We start from the raw sequence: 15,884 nt of genomic DNA on the forward strand, positions 1-15,884 counted from the left end.
TTTATCATGGTGTCTTTATGCAATTTAAAAAGCAATTACTGCAGATTCTTTTTTATAAAGTTCAGTCTCTACAACAAAATAAAATGCATGTGACAGAAGAAAATACATAAAAGCTAGTGATACGAAATGTTATGACAAAACACAAAGAGACAAATTCAATATAACGTCAGCCTCCGACTACTTTGCAGAAGTCCTGCAAATACACATCTTTCTTTCCAGTGTTGTTCATTGTGTTGTGACTTAATGCTAATCCCCACATTTCCATCCACTTTCTGTGTTTTTGCAGCTGGGACAACGTACATCTTCGGGAGAGGCGGAGCCCTCATCACATACACCTGGCCACCCAATGACCGGCCGAGCACACGGGCAGACCGGCTGGCAGTGGGCTTTAGCACGCAGCTGAAGGAGGCCGTTCTGGTCAGGGTGGAGAGTGCCAAGGGACTGGGAGATTACCTGGAGCTGCACATAGTAAGATACCACCTTGGGGATATTGATGGGGGAATGGTGAAAGTACCCTAAGCTACATTCAGTCAGTTGAATCACTGGGGGAACCCCAGAAAGAATAAAGGGGGGGATTGGGAAGTACCTGGGCAGGGAAAGTGAAAATGTGCCAATGTACTGGGAGGGGACATGGGGCTATTTAGACTAGTCACTATAGAACAGTGTTGTAGTACTCGAGATTGGTCTTAGTTTTAAGGTATCGGTCTTGTCTCGGAGAAAGAGGACTCTGGACTTTATTTCAAGGCCACAACTGCAGAGATATCACTAAGTTGCCACTGCAGTTTCTAATTGTATGTGTTATAATCATTACTGGGATTGGATGTAAAACTTCCTGCTTCAATTGCAACCAATAACTTGACTCATTTCTAATTTGAAATGTGTTACTGTTAACCCCCTCTCCCCGCCCCCCTCAACACGCATGCCCAAGAAAGTGAATGCGGGAGACAAGAGAAGCTCTAGCTGTCTGGCACTGGTCTGGTCTTGGTCTTGGTCTTGACTCGGTCTCGCCCTGCCTTGGTCTTGGTCTTGGTCTTGACTCGGGCTCAACCCCTCAAAGTCTTGGTCTTGTCTCTGTCTCGATACACTCTGGTCTTGGTGATGACTTGGTCTCGGTTTAGGTGGTTTTAGGTTCAACTGAATTTGTGGAGCTTGCAGGCTAATTCCAGTTTATGTTGTAACTTTCTAGTATTTTTGGTCGAAATTTCAATCAGTGCGTCCCTATATCTCAGAAACTAACTTGTAATGTGATCACAATGATAGCCAAAACTATGAAAATAAGACCCCAGTTGTAATAAACTTGAATAATCATTTAGGGGTTGGACTTGAGTTTAAAAGTGCAGAAAATGCTAAGCGGATGCTATCTAACTATGCGTTTGTAATGACTTACAATTTCAGGATAATTTTAAGTGTGGCCCATATAGGCTCTTCCTCGTTGATTCATGAAAAGGTGTCGTTAAATATTCTCCTGGGAGTTAAGGAATTGACAAATGGCATTTATATTTTTGGCGTGTAGTACTTTCAGGGGTCACAGAGTGGAGTCTATGTGTGCAGAGTCCAGAAAAGATAATCGCCCAACACCATTTCTTTTTATCCCCTGTCAAACTAGGTATTGTACCTGTACACACTAGGTACCTCGTCTGTGCTTTTAGTGCTTTCATATGTTAGGCTTAGGGGTAATTTAAAACCACCTCTAATAATACCTTTAAATGGCAATTAAGGGACAGGCTTAAAAAAATGCATTTACACAGGCTCTAATTGTCTCGTTGACCCCTACGCTTCTTCTTCCCAGTATAACATTCAAAGCTTGTTTTCATTTTAATGTTAATTACCAACCAAGACCATACCTGGTGACTCTGTTCCACTCATCATGTTGCTGGAGTCACACAATTGAACATTGTGCACATTCACAATCACAGTGTTTCACTGTACCAGCTGGAAAAGATGTTGCAATGTCCCGCAGTTCCTTTACACTCTCTTAAAGTACACAGTGATTAGACACTGTCACTGTTATCTACACTTGTCTACACTCAGCCATCTGTGCTGTGTGTGTGTGTGTGTGTGTGTGTGTGTGTGTGTGTGTGTGTGTGTGTGTGTGTGTGTGTGCGTGCTTACATCCTGGTGACCCCAATTTGTTTGGGCTGGCCGTGCCTGGAAGCGACAGGAACATAGTTGACCCCGGGTCACTTCTCATCCAGTGATCAGGAAACTGGGAGGAGCAGAGGAAGGGATGATGGGAAAGAGGTATAGGTGAAAGAGTGGGGGGTGGGGAGCTGGTGGATAGACCAAGTAGGTCAAGGACAATGGTCTCAACATCAACGACGGATAATAATAATGACTGGAAGGATGAAAGATTGTAGTGGTAAATGCAATGCAATGGACACAACAAATAATGGGGTTGAAGTGGTGATGTAACAGAGTTCAACTGCAGCAACTCTAAAGGGTTATTTTAAGACTATCTCTGGTGCTTTTTGATATTGGGGTTGTTTGGACCATATAAATATCAATAGAATAGCATAGAATAACAAGGCAATTTCCTCATTCATCTTTTGTGATATGTGTCCATGCAGATTCCCCAGGTTTCCAGCAGCCATTAAAATACAATGGAAGGGAATGGAATTTCCTTGTAGTGCTGACAGAAGAGGAAATTTTAAAAATTCAACAGCAACATCTCTTTCCAGAAACACAGTCGTAATCACTATGTCGTAACACCATCCACAGACCTCACAGTGACTGTAGTCAACTACTTTCAACCGAAAGAAATTGTTCCCATTAAAACTGTGGATTATCCTGAGTAACGAGACTGTTTTCGGAATGATGTATGGCTGTTTAATTTTGATACTGTGAGCACCTCACCAAAATTCCATTTACCTCCATTGTATTATAGGGCAGATAATTCAAATGAAACCAAAACTATCTGCATGGATGGATGCCAGAGGTTGGCGAGATGATGTATGTTTTATGTTATTTGGGTGAACTGATCCTATAACTAAGATGCAATATAGAGTTCTGGTGACTTGGTGCATTAGTTGTTGTTTTTTTGTAACCTGAATGAAATCTCCGCCCGTCCCTGACGATCACTCATCAGTCATTATTTAGCTTGCTCTCCTCTCAACTGCATATTCTTCACCTAACTTCTGTGTCTTTCATTTGCTCCCTCATTCCCTCATGTCTGGCCCGTTCATTCGCTCTTTCTTTCCCTTTTAGACACACACACACACACACACACACACACACACACACACACACATCAGTGCCTCCAACACACCAGCCCAGCTCCTCTGCTCCCATTGCAATTACATTTCATTTGCTGGCGCTGCTCCCGAGTCGCTCCCCTAAATGACTCTGTTCAGCCCGTGGTGGGTGTTTGCGTCCTGTTAATTATGCCCGTCTCTCTTTGAGGGGAGAAGTACAGGCAAATTAGACCTGGAAACCCCAGGAGCAATGGCCCCATATCATCCCACCTGATGGGGGCCTCACAGACCCAATCAAATTACAAACTAGCAGCACTAAAGCAGTGATGGTGGCCCTTAGCTCCAATACCCGTTAGGGGGGTGAATCTTCACTGGCCTCGCGATTCAATACGATTACGATTATCAACGATTCGATACAGTTCGATATCTCAATGCATCACGATGCGCCACCTCAAATTTCTTATGTATTGTGGGTGCCTGGGTAGCTCACATCGTAGAGCAGGCGCCCATATATAGAGGTTTACTCCTTGACACAGCGGCCGCGGGAACGACATGCAGCCCTTTGCTGCATGTCATTCCCCCCTCTCTCTCCCCTTTCATGTCTTCAGCTGTCCTATCCAAATAAATGCCCCAAAAATTATCTTTTAAAATATATATATATATATATATATATATATATATATATGGGCTGTCAAACGATTAAACGATTTTTTTTAATCGCGATTAATCGCTGAAGTTCTATAGTTAATCGCGATTAATCACATATTTTATCACATGATTAAAATTCTATTATTTTGCATTTCAGAACAGTTTAAGTACATATTAACAATCAAAAGCCATTTTTACCAGTGGATCTTGATTGGGAATCAAATGAATGCAAAGAAAATGACTATGAACTTGATTTTAAGATTTGTAATTATTTTACTGTGTAAACAAAAGAAAAATGTGTGAATCTGTCATTATTGCACAATTCCTCCAAGTACCTAACTAAAAAACCCTATCCTTACTAGAGTCAATATAGTGTTTAGTAACTCCTAATTAATGTTGATTATCACTGACGTCCAGTGATCACCGGTTAATGAGACAGTGTTTGCAGCACCTTGCAGCAGTTCCAGTGTGGCTGCTTTCTCCGTGTGGTACAGTCTGTGTATCCGTGAAAACTACTGTCCCCCTCGACGTCAACCGTAGTACGTCTTTAAGACCCGAGTCCTCTACGATGCTGACAGGTCTGCAGTTAGTTGCCACCCGTTTCGCAAGAGCTGTAGTAATTTTTTGGGATTAGGTTTCATCCACAGGTCAGCAAGTAGCATGCCAGTCAATGCTACAATTAATTAACAACATAAGTTATACGAGTTACAGTTCTCAAGGATGCACCAACACACGGACGCGACAGCACAGTCTCTTTTTCCTTTCTCTCAACTTCTCCGGCCGTGTGTCGCGCGTACCTGCCCGCTGTGTGAACTGTACTACTATGCTTAGCTCCGTAGGTGGTAGCTCAAGCTTGTCGTGCTTCTGTGATATTTTAATTCGGCTTCACACAATGTGCATATGGCTTTCGACTTGTCTATGAGCCATCCAGGAGTTTTGGAAAATAAAAAGCGCCATTCAGGATTTCATTGCTGCTGTCTTTATCCATCATGCCTGCAGCCTGCAGCAGCAGGATGTGTTACGAGGAAGGGGCAGCTTGATGATAAGTAACGGTGCTGCAAAGGGTCAAAATAGTAGCCTGTTAGGCACGACGCAAAGCCGAGTGAAGTGTAAAATAAATTACTAAATGCCGGCATGCGGATTAAAAAAATTAATCGCATCGCGTTGGCCCTTAATCACATCGCGATTAACGCATTAACGCTGACAGCCCTAATATATATATTACTGCACATAGTTTTCATCAACAAATTCAAGCAGTCAGATATATGAAGTCCCATTTTTATTGCATCTGCTCTTAAAAAGAGTCTGAACACAGAAGACAACAGACAAAAGACAAAAACAAAAAAAGCAGCAAACTGAAAATCAACAAGCAACATCAATAGGCAATAATCGATTATTGTCTGTCACTGCATCGATGCAGAATCATCCACGTCCGCATCGCGATGCATCGGTGAATTTCAACACCCCTAATACTCGGGGCCTTATTAGTTTGCTTTGGCGAGTGGTTCAAAAGTAGCATTTCACTTTTCATTCCAGGTTAGCTTGTTTTGTGGTCTTTATTAGGATTTCAGATGTTCTAATCCTGACTGACATGTTTGAAAGTGCAAATGCACAATTCTAAGAAAAAAGGCTTTGTTTTGTTTAAATATCCTGGCTTTTTGCATTTTAAGAACAGACATCCATCCATGAAGCAATTGACTAGTGTTACTATTTAAGTTATTGTCATTTTTAAACCTGTATCATTGAGTCAGTGGCCCACAGACACTGGCCACAACCATTTCCTGTCCTTACAGGTTATGACACATTACTGATGGATGCTGTCTCTGTCTGTCTAACTAGAAATACTGGCGTTGGTGGACATGGCTGCCAATAACATGCCATTGCAACGTGACAGAGCATGATTCCTCATCTCTTATGAAACACCTGTCTCTTTATATATCCTTCTCCCTTACCTGCTCTCTACCTCTTTCATGCCACTCCCCTCCATTTCTGTCCATTTAACTGACAGAGGGCAGGACATCCCTCCTACACTGGATCTACTGACTTAAACAGGACATAGCATATCCACAAGACCTTGTTTCTTGCACTTACTTGAACCTAATTATTTACTGTGGGTTGTGTCTGGAAGTGCTGCAAACTTTTTAGTTGACATTTTAAGAGTTTTAGATGAAAAAAGCTTTGAAACAAATTATCTGGAAAATGCCATAGGAATGAATCATCGCTGAGCAGACCAAACATGACAACATTATATGCCTATGAAGATGCTCTGTCATCCAGGTTAGGGAATGTCGAGCAGTAGTAAACCAAAGACAGCTGGATTTGCTGTCTGGTCTTGATGAACATTTTGCTGTTCATCGACCAGACTTCATTGGTTTCGACTGACTGGTGGGGAGTTCCTCAGCTTTTAATCACCCAGAGAAGTCAAATACCACAGAACTCCCCAATAGTCAGTAGAACTAATTAAGCCTCTTGGATGAATGGTGAAACATGTTCAAGAATACTCATTAGGTCCTGTCGCATTTTTCATTGTGCACAGATGGACATGTTGGTAGCTCAAGTTGTAACCCCCAATGTATGCATTGGACTGAATTAGCAACTGCATTTGTGTTAGGCAGTCACTGTTGTGGGGTTTTTGCATCATACATCCTTCCAGCCATCATGGGTTATTGCTGCTAATCCACTTAGTCTTCTTTTCATCCCAAACTGCTGCTGCATTTACTGTGTGGCAGATTTCTTCATGAGAAAGGCTGTCTTGACTTTGCATGTTTAGAACAGCAAAGGTCTAGTCCACTTACTTAGCAATTCATAGGTTTCAACCATACCCCACAGCTTTCTTCAGCAAATGGATCACTTGATCAGGTGTCATCCCACAAGTACAGGACCTCGGTCAAAAAAGTTGTAGAGATCGTAACCCCTATCTCCATTCAAGGATGGTCTCCGGTATTGGATGTGAATGTGTTTTTTTAATCTTTATTCACCACGGACTCCTCATCCAAGACTTGACTCCCCAAAAGTTGATGCCGTACCAGATTTATTTTGTCTGGTGTTCTATAAACACCATGACCGAGTCCAAGGTACTTTGGTCAAGCGATGACACCTGAGCAAGTTCCATTCGCCAAACAAAGGGCCACCGGATTTGTTTGAAAGCTCCAAGAAGTAGTTGGGATTTTATTCTACACAACATTGAAGATGCCCTTGGGTTTCACCACTCACAACATGAATTAGATAGGAACATACACAACTTTTATTACTTCAGTGAGCATTTCTGTTTCCTTCCATTTAGTAGACAGGATACCCAACAGTCCCCACGTCTGTGACAGGACGTTAGATCGACAGAAGTAAAAATGGTGATTTGGGAAGGCAGGACATAATTTTTTGCCAATCTTCCTGACATTTCCACCGTTGGGGCCTGGGGCTGTGAGATTCAGGGAATGAAGGGTACAGACAGATATGGAAGTGGGCTGATAGCTAAATCTCCCATCTGTGGTTGCTGGAAAAGGCTGATGTCCTTGCAAGACCTTGGAAGTCAAAAGAAACAGGTAATAGTGTATATAAAAAAAAGTCTTTTGATGCCAAAAAAAAAGTTTTTCTTTCTGGATTTTTCTGCCACATATCACTATAACATCATGAAAACTAAGAATGTCCTTCTTATCAATTGAAATTTCGAAAAAATGTGTTTCTTTACTTTATGCTGTGCAATTTTTAGGTTGAAATCACTTGGTACGCCAAAACCTTGGTCCGGGTGTAAGAATTAAAACTTGCTGATTATTGGTAGCTGGTTGAGTGCAGCTGAAAATGTCCACCTATAGATCTATTTCAGCAGCAGTTTTAAGAACAGGTGAACTTTTATCCGGTACACCCGTCAGTTCAAGTGTTGTTGTAAGGACACACACTTCCTTAGCATTACTAGGCTGTGTGCGAAAGCTGCAGTGGTATGGCAGAGTCTGGCATGTCTCCCCGCAGTCATACCTCCATGCAAACAAAAGTACATTATTTTGTTTTGTGCTGACTCGATAGTCTGGGTTTGTCCAACTTTTGTACACAAACCTTGGCAATTTGAAAACTGGGCATGCGAAGAGTGTTGCCTTTCATTTCAGTCTGGCTCGAACGCCTCATCTTTCTCCAGCTTCATGCTCTGCTGTTCCTGCTACCTGGCTTAGGTGACAGCACTGCAGGCAGTCCCCCCACCCAGTCTGGTAAACAAAGGTACTGAGCTAAACTAGATTTGGGAGACCATCTCGGATTTCGCTTTCCCTCGTCTCAAAGTGTTTGTTGACTACAATATGGAGGAAATAGCTTGTCTAGAGGGGCCTCACAAAACTTTAGCTATCTTCAGCGTTTTGACTCATATGGTATTAATAGAAATTACCATGCAGGTTCTTTAATCTGAGCAGAAGTAATATTCCTCTCTTAAGACTGTTCAAATGGATGAGTCTTTTATGCAGCTGTTTTTACTCAAAGCAATAAAGGCACACAAATCAGAGAAGCAAATTGGGGTTATTTGTTATGCACAGAGGGATGAGTCATTGATGAAGAAAGGAGCAACTATCTGAGCCATTGTCTTCATGAGCTGCTCATAAACTTTTCAAATGGCCTGACAGATGGCCGAATAAAGTTTTAGAGGATTTTAGATGCACCTTTCAAACTTGGACTTGCACTATCTCTTTGAGTGCATTTCTTTCGGAGGTGTCGGTTTGTATATATTGCTGCTCTCACAGGCACCGCTCACATTTGACAGTCATTACATTTACAGCTGGCAAGTTGTCGCACTAACTGCTCTGTGGGAAGTGTCTCATCTGCAGTTATGGGCCGGTGCACAGTGCGCAGCAGGCCTCCCCGAGTACCTCCATCACTGGCTGTCCTGGCCCGGCTCATAGCATTAAATAAGGGCTGCCTGTGATTACCCGTTAGGGAGCCATCCCTCACCACGACTCTCTGGTTTGAGCAGGGGCAGAGAGAGAGAGGGAGGTGGGGGCGGGTGTAGCAAAAGGGACATGGCTATATATTCTCCTCTTGACCCCGCCCTTACCCCTCTCCCAGCATGTGACGAATGTTGATTGCCAGCGAACTAGAGCATCAGCATCCCCACAGTCAAAATGTGAAGTGGAGTAGCTGCCTTCATTAGCTTCACCATGATCTCTTTTCCTTTCACTGCTGGCTAATGAGAGGAACACTCATCTTTTTTCAGGATATACCACCGTGCTGCCTTTTTATCTCTTGATGGCCACAGGTTATCTGTCAAGGGTTTAGGCCAGCATAGGTTTAATTATGGGTGGAAAAATGTGATCTGACGTGTGACGGCAGCCGGGGATAAGATGAGTGGCGAGGAGAGCCGGGTGGATGGAGAGCTTTGTGGGAGTGCAGTGGGGAGCCGAGAGATGCTGGCGCCAGATAAAGGCAGATGGTGATGCGGATAAAACTGTCAGAGAGGCAGAGGCTTTTATTCTCTACTCCCCGCCCCCGGTAACACACGCACACGCACGCACGCGCACGCACACACATGCATGCACACAGTACCCCTTTACTCCTAACTAGCTGTCAGTAGCACACAGAGTCACGCGCTGCTCTCAGGTTCCAGCTAGCTGCCAGAGTTGCACACAGACACATTTGCAATGACACCTTCACATTCACTTACAAGACGTGTATGATTAACCCTGGTTCACTTTAATGCATGCAGACAATTTACAAGGGCAGCCCCCACACAAAGTGATTTTATTATTTACTTATTTATAACTACCACCCCCCCCTCTCTCCCCCCCCCCTGACCACCTTTCCTTTCTTAAATGGGTGTCACTTCTCCCGCCTACTCTCTTTCATCTTGTCAGAGGGGTAAAAGGGAAACATGCAGGGAGGGACAGAGTGATGAAGCGTGGAGAACAATTGAGGGAGAAAAGGGAGGCATTGCTTTGATGAATGCAGCTGCCTTGCAAAGGGGTGCGTGGGCCGCAGTTGGTAATGAGATCGGGTCCTGGTGGGTTTGGCAGAGTCTCTCGCCTCAGCTGGCAGGAGCCTGTCAACATATCGATTAATCCTTCCTTTTCGCATCACTAATTTATTGTCCCTGCAGTCGGAGGGGTGGGGGGGGGGGGGGGGGGGGCAGATTATACCTTCGAGCTTTCATCATGGGTGGCTAATTTTGGATGGGCAAGGGGATTAGGAGCTAGACCTTTCTATAAACCCCGCCTCCTTCATGAGGATTACTAGACTCCTTTCATACCTAACCACTCATAGCCAGAATCTATCTATTTGACTGGGGATGCTTGTGGAGGGCAGCACACAGCATGCGTTTAATTGCTTCCTGAGAGGCCAAGCTCAGAGCACATCGGTCTCTTTGGATGACCATTTTGGTCAGGGCCTCTAATGGTACCTGCTTGGTCATTTGTCTTGATTTTTAGATGCAAGGCACTTCCTGAATCCAAGAAGTAACTCACTACTGCACAGCTTCATTTTTACTTCACTGTGTGGGTTTGGTAATCTGTCAGATCTAACTGTCAATGGCCTGGTAAATGGCCATTTATTTTGCCAGCAGCTGACGGAATGAAAGGCTACATCTACACCGGATTACGTAATGTCTGAAAGTCCTGCTTCACTGCACTGGATTGAAGCATTTCAAGTGCATACTGGAAGCCTTTTGCACTTCCAACCACACCCTAACCAGTGATGTCACAACAGCTGTTTTGCTTTGACAGCGGGTAAAAAAGCACCTGCGTTGACATCACTGATGTTCGTTGAGAGGCACAATGTGATTAAAAGCCTATACAGTATAATACAGTGTTGATTTACTCCTAAGGAAGATGCAGGAAATGGAGAGCTTAACAGTTGAGCTGTAAAGGAGCTACAAGGACATCAGTTTGGTTGGCTACAATGTAGTGTAATTCAATGCTTCCAATTTGTGAACTCACTTAGGCTGGTCTCCATCGGCAGATGCATTTGTCCAAAGCGACTTGCAGATTGGAAGCAATTTGGGGTTTAGTGTCTTGCTAAAGCACACTTGTGGAGCTAGATGGAACCACAAAAAATCCCTGAAAGCATTATCTGAAAACTTGAATCTAGACCAGGCTTATAGTTTGGTGGCTACCTCATGTTTATACATACTAAAAATGTTTTCACTCATTGTTCCACTTACCAATATTGTAGTCAATGAAAAACAGGTTTCAAAGCTTTACTTTTTGCAAATTAGTTGGCTTTGCTTTGCCTTTACCACTTAAAAAACACATGAAATACTAAAAGTAACTCATGATTAGTGTGATGTTTTGCGTGCATCGCTTGAGTGTCACAAGTTGTTTCGTTTTATTACTATGCAATGACAATAAAGGCTTTCTGAAGTTTCTGAAGTCCATAAAAAGACGTAATCATTTTGTTAGCAAGGTGGCCTCTTCACTCCCTGATGGTCACTGGACTTGTAGCTCACGCTGCACCTGTATCCTGTGAGAGCAGAGTGGTGGATGGGCTTTCCGGATCAATAAGTTATTAGGGTCCAAGAGAGCAGGCCTGTCTGTATGGTTTCAGTCCTGCCTTTAATAATCACCTGGGTAGGCAAAACTACCCTGTTCCTTTTCTTTCTCGCCATTGTCTGCCATCTCCACAGCATGATAAATGCCTTGCAATCTAATATGATGCACACGTTTTGTTGTCATAATTTTCCGCACAAATGACGTTATCAGCATTGTGATGCATCGCTCCGACAACGGCGCCTTCACCACTCGCGTGGTTTTATTTAAGCGGCATTTCACGTTCGTTGTTTGGCTTTTTTCATCTTGGCGATTAGGATTTAACTCAATGAGCCTGACATGTGCTGTAAGGGTTCACAATACGACTACACGAATCGGGTTGAAACCTTGACAAAAAAGTATGTGTGTGTGTGTGTATATATATATATACACACATATATACATACAGTAGCTGATCTCCAACTCAAAATGAAGACAGAGTAGTAGGAGTGGAGTGGAAGAAGGAGCTAGGAGAGAAAGGCAGAAAGAAATTATGGGGCATGTCAGTTGATGGAGAGGAAAAAAAGCAGAGTACATCCACCCAGGCTAGTTGTCTACTGTCTTTAGTGAGCTGCCCCTGGGAAAGGTGCACTGTGAGATCCTTTCCAAATGTCACCGATGCACATTCAGCCCTCAGCTCCCTCTGGATGCACTTTAGCCGGGCGTCCCCTCACTCGCTGCAACACAGACCAATCATTTATAAAATCATTTATTGAACGCAATTCTAAATTCATCCAGCTTTACTCATCAGATGCCTTCATTTGCATTTACACCTTCTACTGCTGCTGCTTTCGACGCCACTGTTAATGGTTCTCTGTGACTAATATACCCATTAACTGTTTGAACGTGCAGGTGTCTGCGCTGTTCTGAATGGTCTCATTAAAAACTGTTTTCTTCCACGATTAACACATAATGCTGACACATGCATGAGTTTCAGAGCGGATACGTCATTCTTAAACAAACACCCCGTCAGTGGTTGTTTGCAGACTCACAGTTTTCACATTGGACACGTTCCCTCGTCTTCTGGCTGTGTGTTATGATTGGAGCACCATTGAAAGCCGCCTGCTAGCCTTTTATCTTATACTCTTTGGACTTTGGCTGACCCTTATGGTATGTCTTCTCCCCTCTCTGATTCATCACCGCATCCATAATTTATCCTTGCCCTTTCCATGAAAGTTTGTCTATTGGCTCTTCAAAAGCTCTTGAGGTTTTAATAAGGTTTATGTATTCTATTGATTGTAAAACCACTATGAGTCCATGCCTCCCTTTAATATATATATATATCATAATATCAGTCGACCATCAAATGAGCTTCCAACGTTACTTTTGGCCCACTTTTCTGGAGAAAACTGTATATCTCTTGTTGCTTAACACTGCAAAGTGTTGCTATGAAGAAAATCAACACTGTCCGACTTTTCACTGTTGACTCTGCAGACTGTAATAAAAACTCTGCTTTGAACTTTTTCCAACCCTTTTCTAAAATGGTGGTCAGCTTAAAGCCCAAACACTGTTACAAAATCTTTTCTGGCTCTTATCTCAGCGTACTTGTTGACTACCTTGGGGGAGGATGTTCGTACCTTCAACATAGTCGAGCACAAAGGAGCGACTGAAAGCAGAGTGGGGAAAGAGCGATAAGTAGAATGAGGAAGGGAAAGGAAAAGCAACAAAGCCAGAGAGAGAGAGATGGACTACAAGAGTATGTCTCCGAGGCCAAGAGAAGGGGAAAAAAGATGTTTACATCTGCTCATCCATGCAGAGCGACCACGACTGTGTTCCCAAGCCCTCGGTGATGTACTCAAGGCAGCGATGATGAATGCATCCTTTCTCAGTCACCACTCTTAACTTTGCGAGTCCATCTACCATTCTGCTGTTGGCAGACCAGGAAAAAAAAAAAAACCACTTTATTATTCAGTGCTTTTGTTGTTCGTAAAACGAACGCCATTAGGAATGAATGTATGGAGCCGTCAGCATATGTGTGGTCAAAACTGAGAGTAAAGGTCTTAAAAAGGCAACCAGGACAGATAAAAACGGTACACTTCTGAGGAATAAAAGAGCGTTAAATAAATGTCACAGCAGTGAGTCAGATTCCACACAACATCCCTCTAAGGAAAAATCAGCGGTGCCAGAAACATGTCAGTGACTGTGCCATGATGCTTTTCCATTTACTCTATTTCCGTTTACTCTATTTCCGTTCAGAAGTTCAGACTTGGTTGCATCTCGGGGTTTCTCCGCTGATAAAGTCAGAGTACAACAAGCACTGTAACATGCCCTGTGTGGGCTTGTCGGTGGTCGATGTGCGAGGCCAGGAAAATGTTGACCGCTCACCGGAACTTGAGCGGTTGGTCTGCTGCCAGTGAATTTCTATTGCTTGGAGAGAGGGGCTGAAGATGGTTGAAGGAGATTGAAAAGAACAGATCAAATGACACAATTCTAGTTTATTTACAATGGAGGTAATATTTTTGTTTTTATTTTTTTTGTTTTTGCTATCATTTTCTAAGCTATAACTATACTGATTGAAGTAGCAGTCAGATAATCAGCCAAATTACTGTATACCTTTATTTGGAGGTAAAACTGATTAAAGCACACCCAGAGTTATTTGAGATCTTCGGTTTGGACTAGTAAGTAGCGCAATCCAATTTGTAATTATAACTGGGAAACTGGAGATACTGTACCTAACCTGATGCTGATTTACATGGAAGTGCCTAAAGAAAAGCAAACCAATATGAATGCCTTACATCTTCCAAAGGCATCCAAGGTAATTTAACTCAAATGTAATACAGTGCTATAGTGTCAGGATGTTTAACCCTCACCCAACCAACTCTGCAATCATACAGTGATAGGAAAGCTTGTAAGCAGTGTTATGGTATTCGAGATTAGTCTTGGTCTCAATTAAGACCAATTTTTGAAGGTCTCGCCTCGGAATCGACCGCGTTTTTACCCGGTCTCGGATAAAAAGAGGACTCAGGAGTTTCTTTCAAGACCACAACTGCAGGGATTTCGCTAAATTGCTCGTGCATTTATGCCTATTTGTTAAAACTTGCAAATGCAACCGATAATTTGATTCGTATCTATTTGTTACCGTAAACCCCCCTCTCCCTGCTCCCTTTACACGCACTGCCTTGGTCTTGGTCTTGACTCGGTCTCAAACCCTCAAGTCTCGGTCCTTCAGTCTCGGTCTTGTCTCGGTCTCGATACACTCTGGTCTTGGTGATGTGTTGGTTTCGGTTTAGGTGGTCTCGACTACAAAACTGCTTGTAAGTCATAAACACGGGAGTCTTTCTCATCTCTACCAGCCATCCCATATGACGGGAACTCGGCATGATTCCTCACTAGACAGGATAACTGTGTTGAGTCAGGAATGTGGTCTATAAACAGTGACGGGTGTTTGCAATGGACAGTTTGGGTAATCATTTTCTCCATTCTGAAAAAGTTTGGGAAGTCTGTTTTAAACTGTGATCGCTCATAATACTTCCCTCATTGCACTTACTGTTTGGATTTTGTTGTCTTTCTCAACTGTTACCATGATGATTTCGACATATATGTGTATTTACAGTTGTATGACTTTATATTTGAACAGAAATTGTCCGTAGAACGTGATTTACAGTTTGTCATTTAATAATTTGTGCTCCAAAAACTTTTGTTGGCCCCGGAGTTGGTTTTGGAAGATTGAAGAAGTCCACGTTGTCACTTTGTTCACGTGTGCCGCGGTTTACAGCATTTTTGAAGTATTTTTCGCCGTTTTTGTCACTTTCTTGACCTTTTTTTCAACATTTTCAGAAGTTTACTAAATGAACAGCTTTGTATGAGAGAATTTTGATATAGGCCTAACAACAGAAAAATGTTCTGTATTTTAAATGTAGCTACACACATGATTTCCGTATTTTAATTACGGAACAAAGTCCAGGTAATGAGCTGCCAGAACTTTTTCTGTTATTTTACGGATTTATTTCTTAGTGTGTGGCTCCTAGAAAATATGGCCAAACCCAAGGAAATAGTCACTGTAATGGAATGCTCCTTTAAGAGCAAAAATAAATAAAAAAATTTCCTCTTATCACTCACATTTAGCCTCTTCTCTCTTTTCAATTTCCTCTTTTATGGGTCGAGGAGCCATTTCCCCAGTAATGCATCCCCACTGATATGACTGAGGTCTTAGTGGACTGTCCTGTCTTCCTCTCTCTCTTTTTCCCCCCCAGAGATGAAATCCTGTCCGTTAGGACCGGCGATAACCGATGCATGTTGGGCCCCCGAGTTCTGTGCAAAACCTGTCGCAGAGTACGTCCTACGGATGTTCACTGCTGAATCTTTCATGGGCTATCACTCGGCCGATAAGGTGCAAATAGGATTCGCTTGCTGCAGCTGCTGTAATGCTTTGGTAAATCGACTGTAAAGACCCTTTTCTGGTTGGATTTGAAGTGAAGGCGGTGATGGAGTTGGAGACAGGTGTGGACGGAGAGAGTGAAAATAGAAAGGAAAAAAAAGGGAAAGAGGACAGAGTGGATTATGTTGTAAATATGTAATTTATATTACAAATGTATGTGGTTTAGTTGCTAATGCA

At 42.8% G+C, this 15,884-nt stretch overlaps 1 protein-coding gene across 3 annotated transcripts in view; it reads left to right on the forward strand.

The window, feature by feature from the left end:
* nrxn2b (neurexin 2b) overlaps window positions 1-15,884 on the forward strand; it is a 652,809-nt gene that overhangs the window by 531,680 nt on the left and 105,245 nt on the right. For all 3 annotated transcript variants that reach the window (XM_078276170.1, XM_078276169.1, XM_078276171.1), the window contains one exon: window positions 287-468. In XM_078276170.1, the coding sequence (XP_078132296.1) occupies window positions 287-468 (182 nt within the window). The remainder of the gene's footprint in view (window positions 1-286; window positions 469-15,884) is intronic.

The sequence above is a fragment of the Sander vitreus genome, chromosome 19 (genome assembly GCF_031162955.1).
Source record: "Sander vitreus isolate 19-12246 chromosome 19, sanVit1, whole genome shotgun sequence".
NCBI lineage: Eukaryota > Metazoa > Chordata > Actinopteri > Perciformes > Percidae > Sander > Sander vitreus.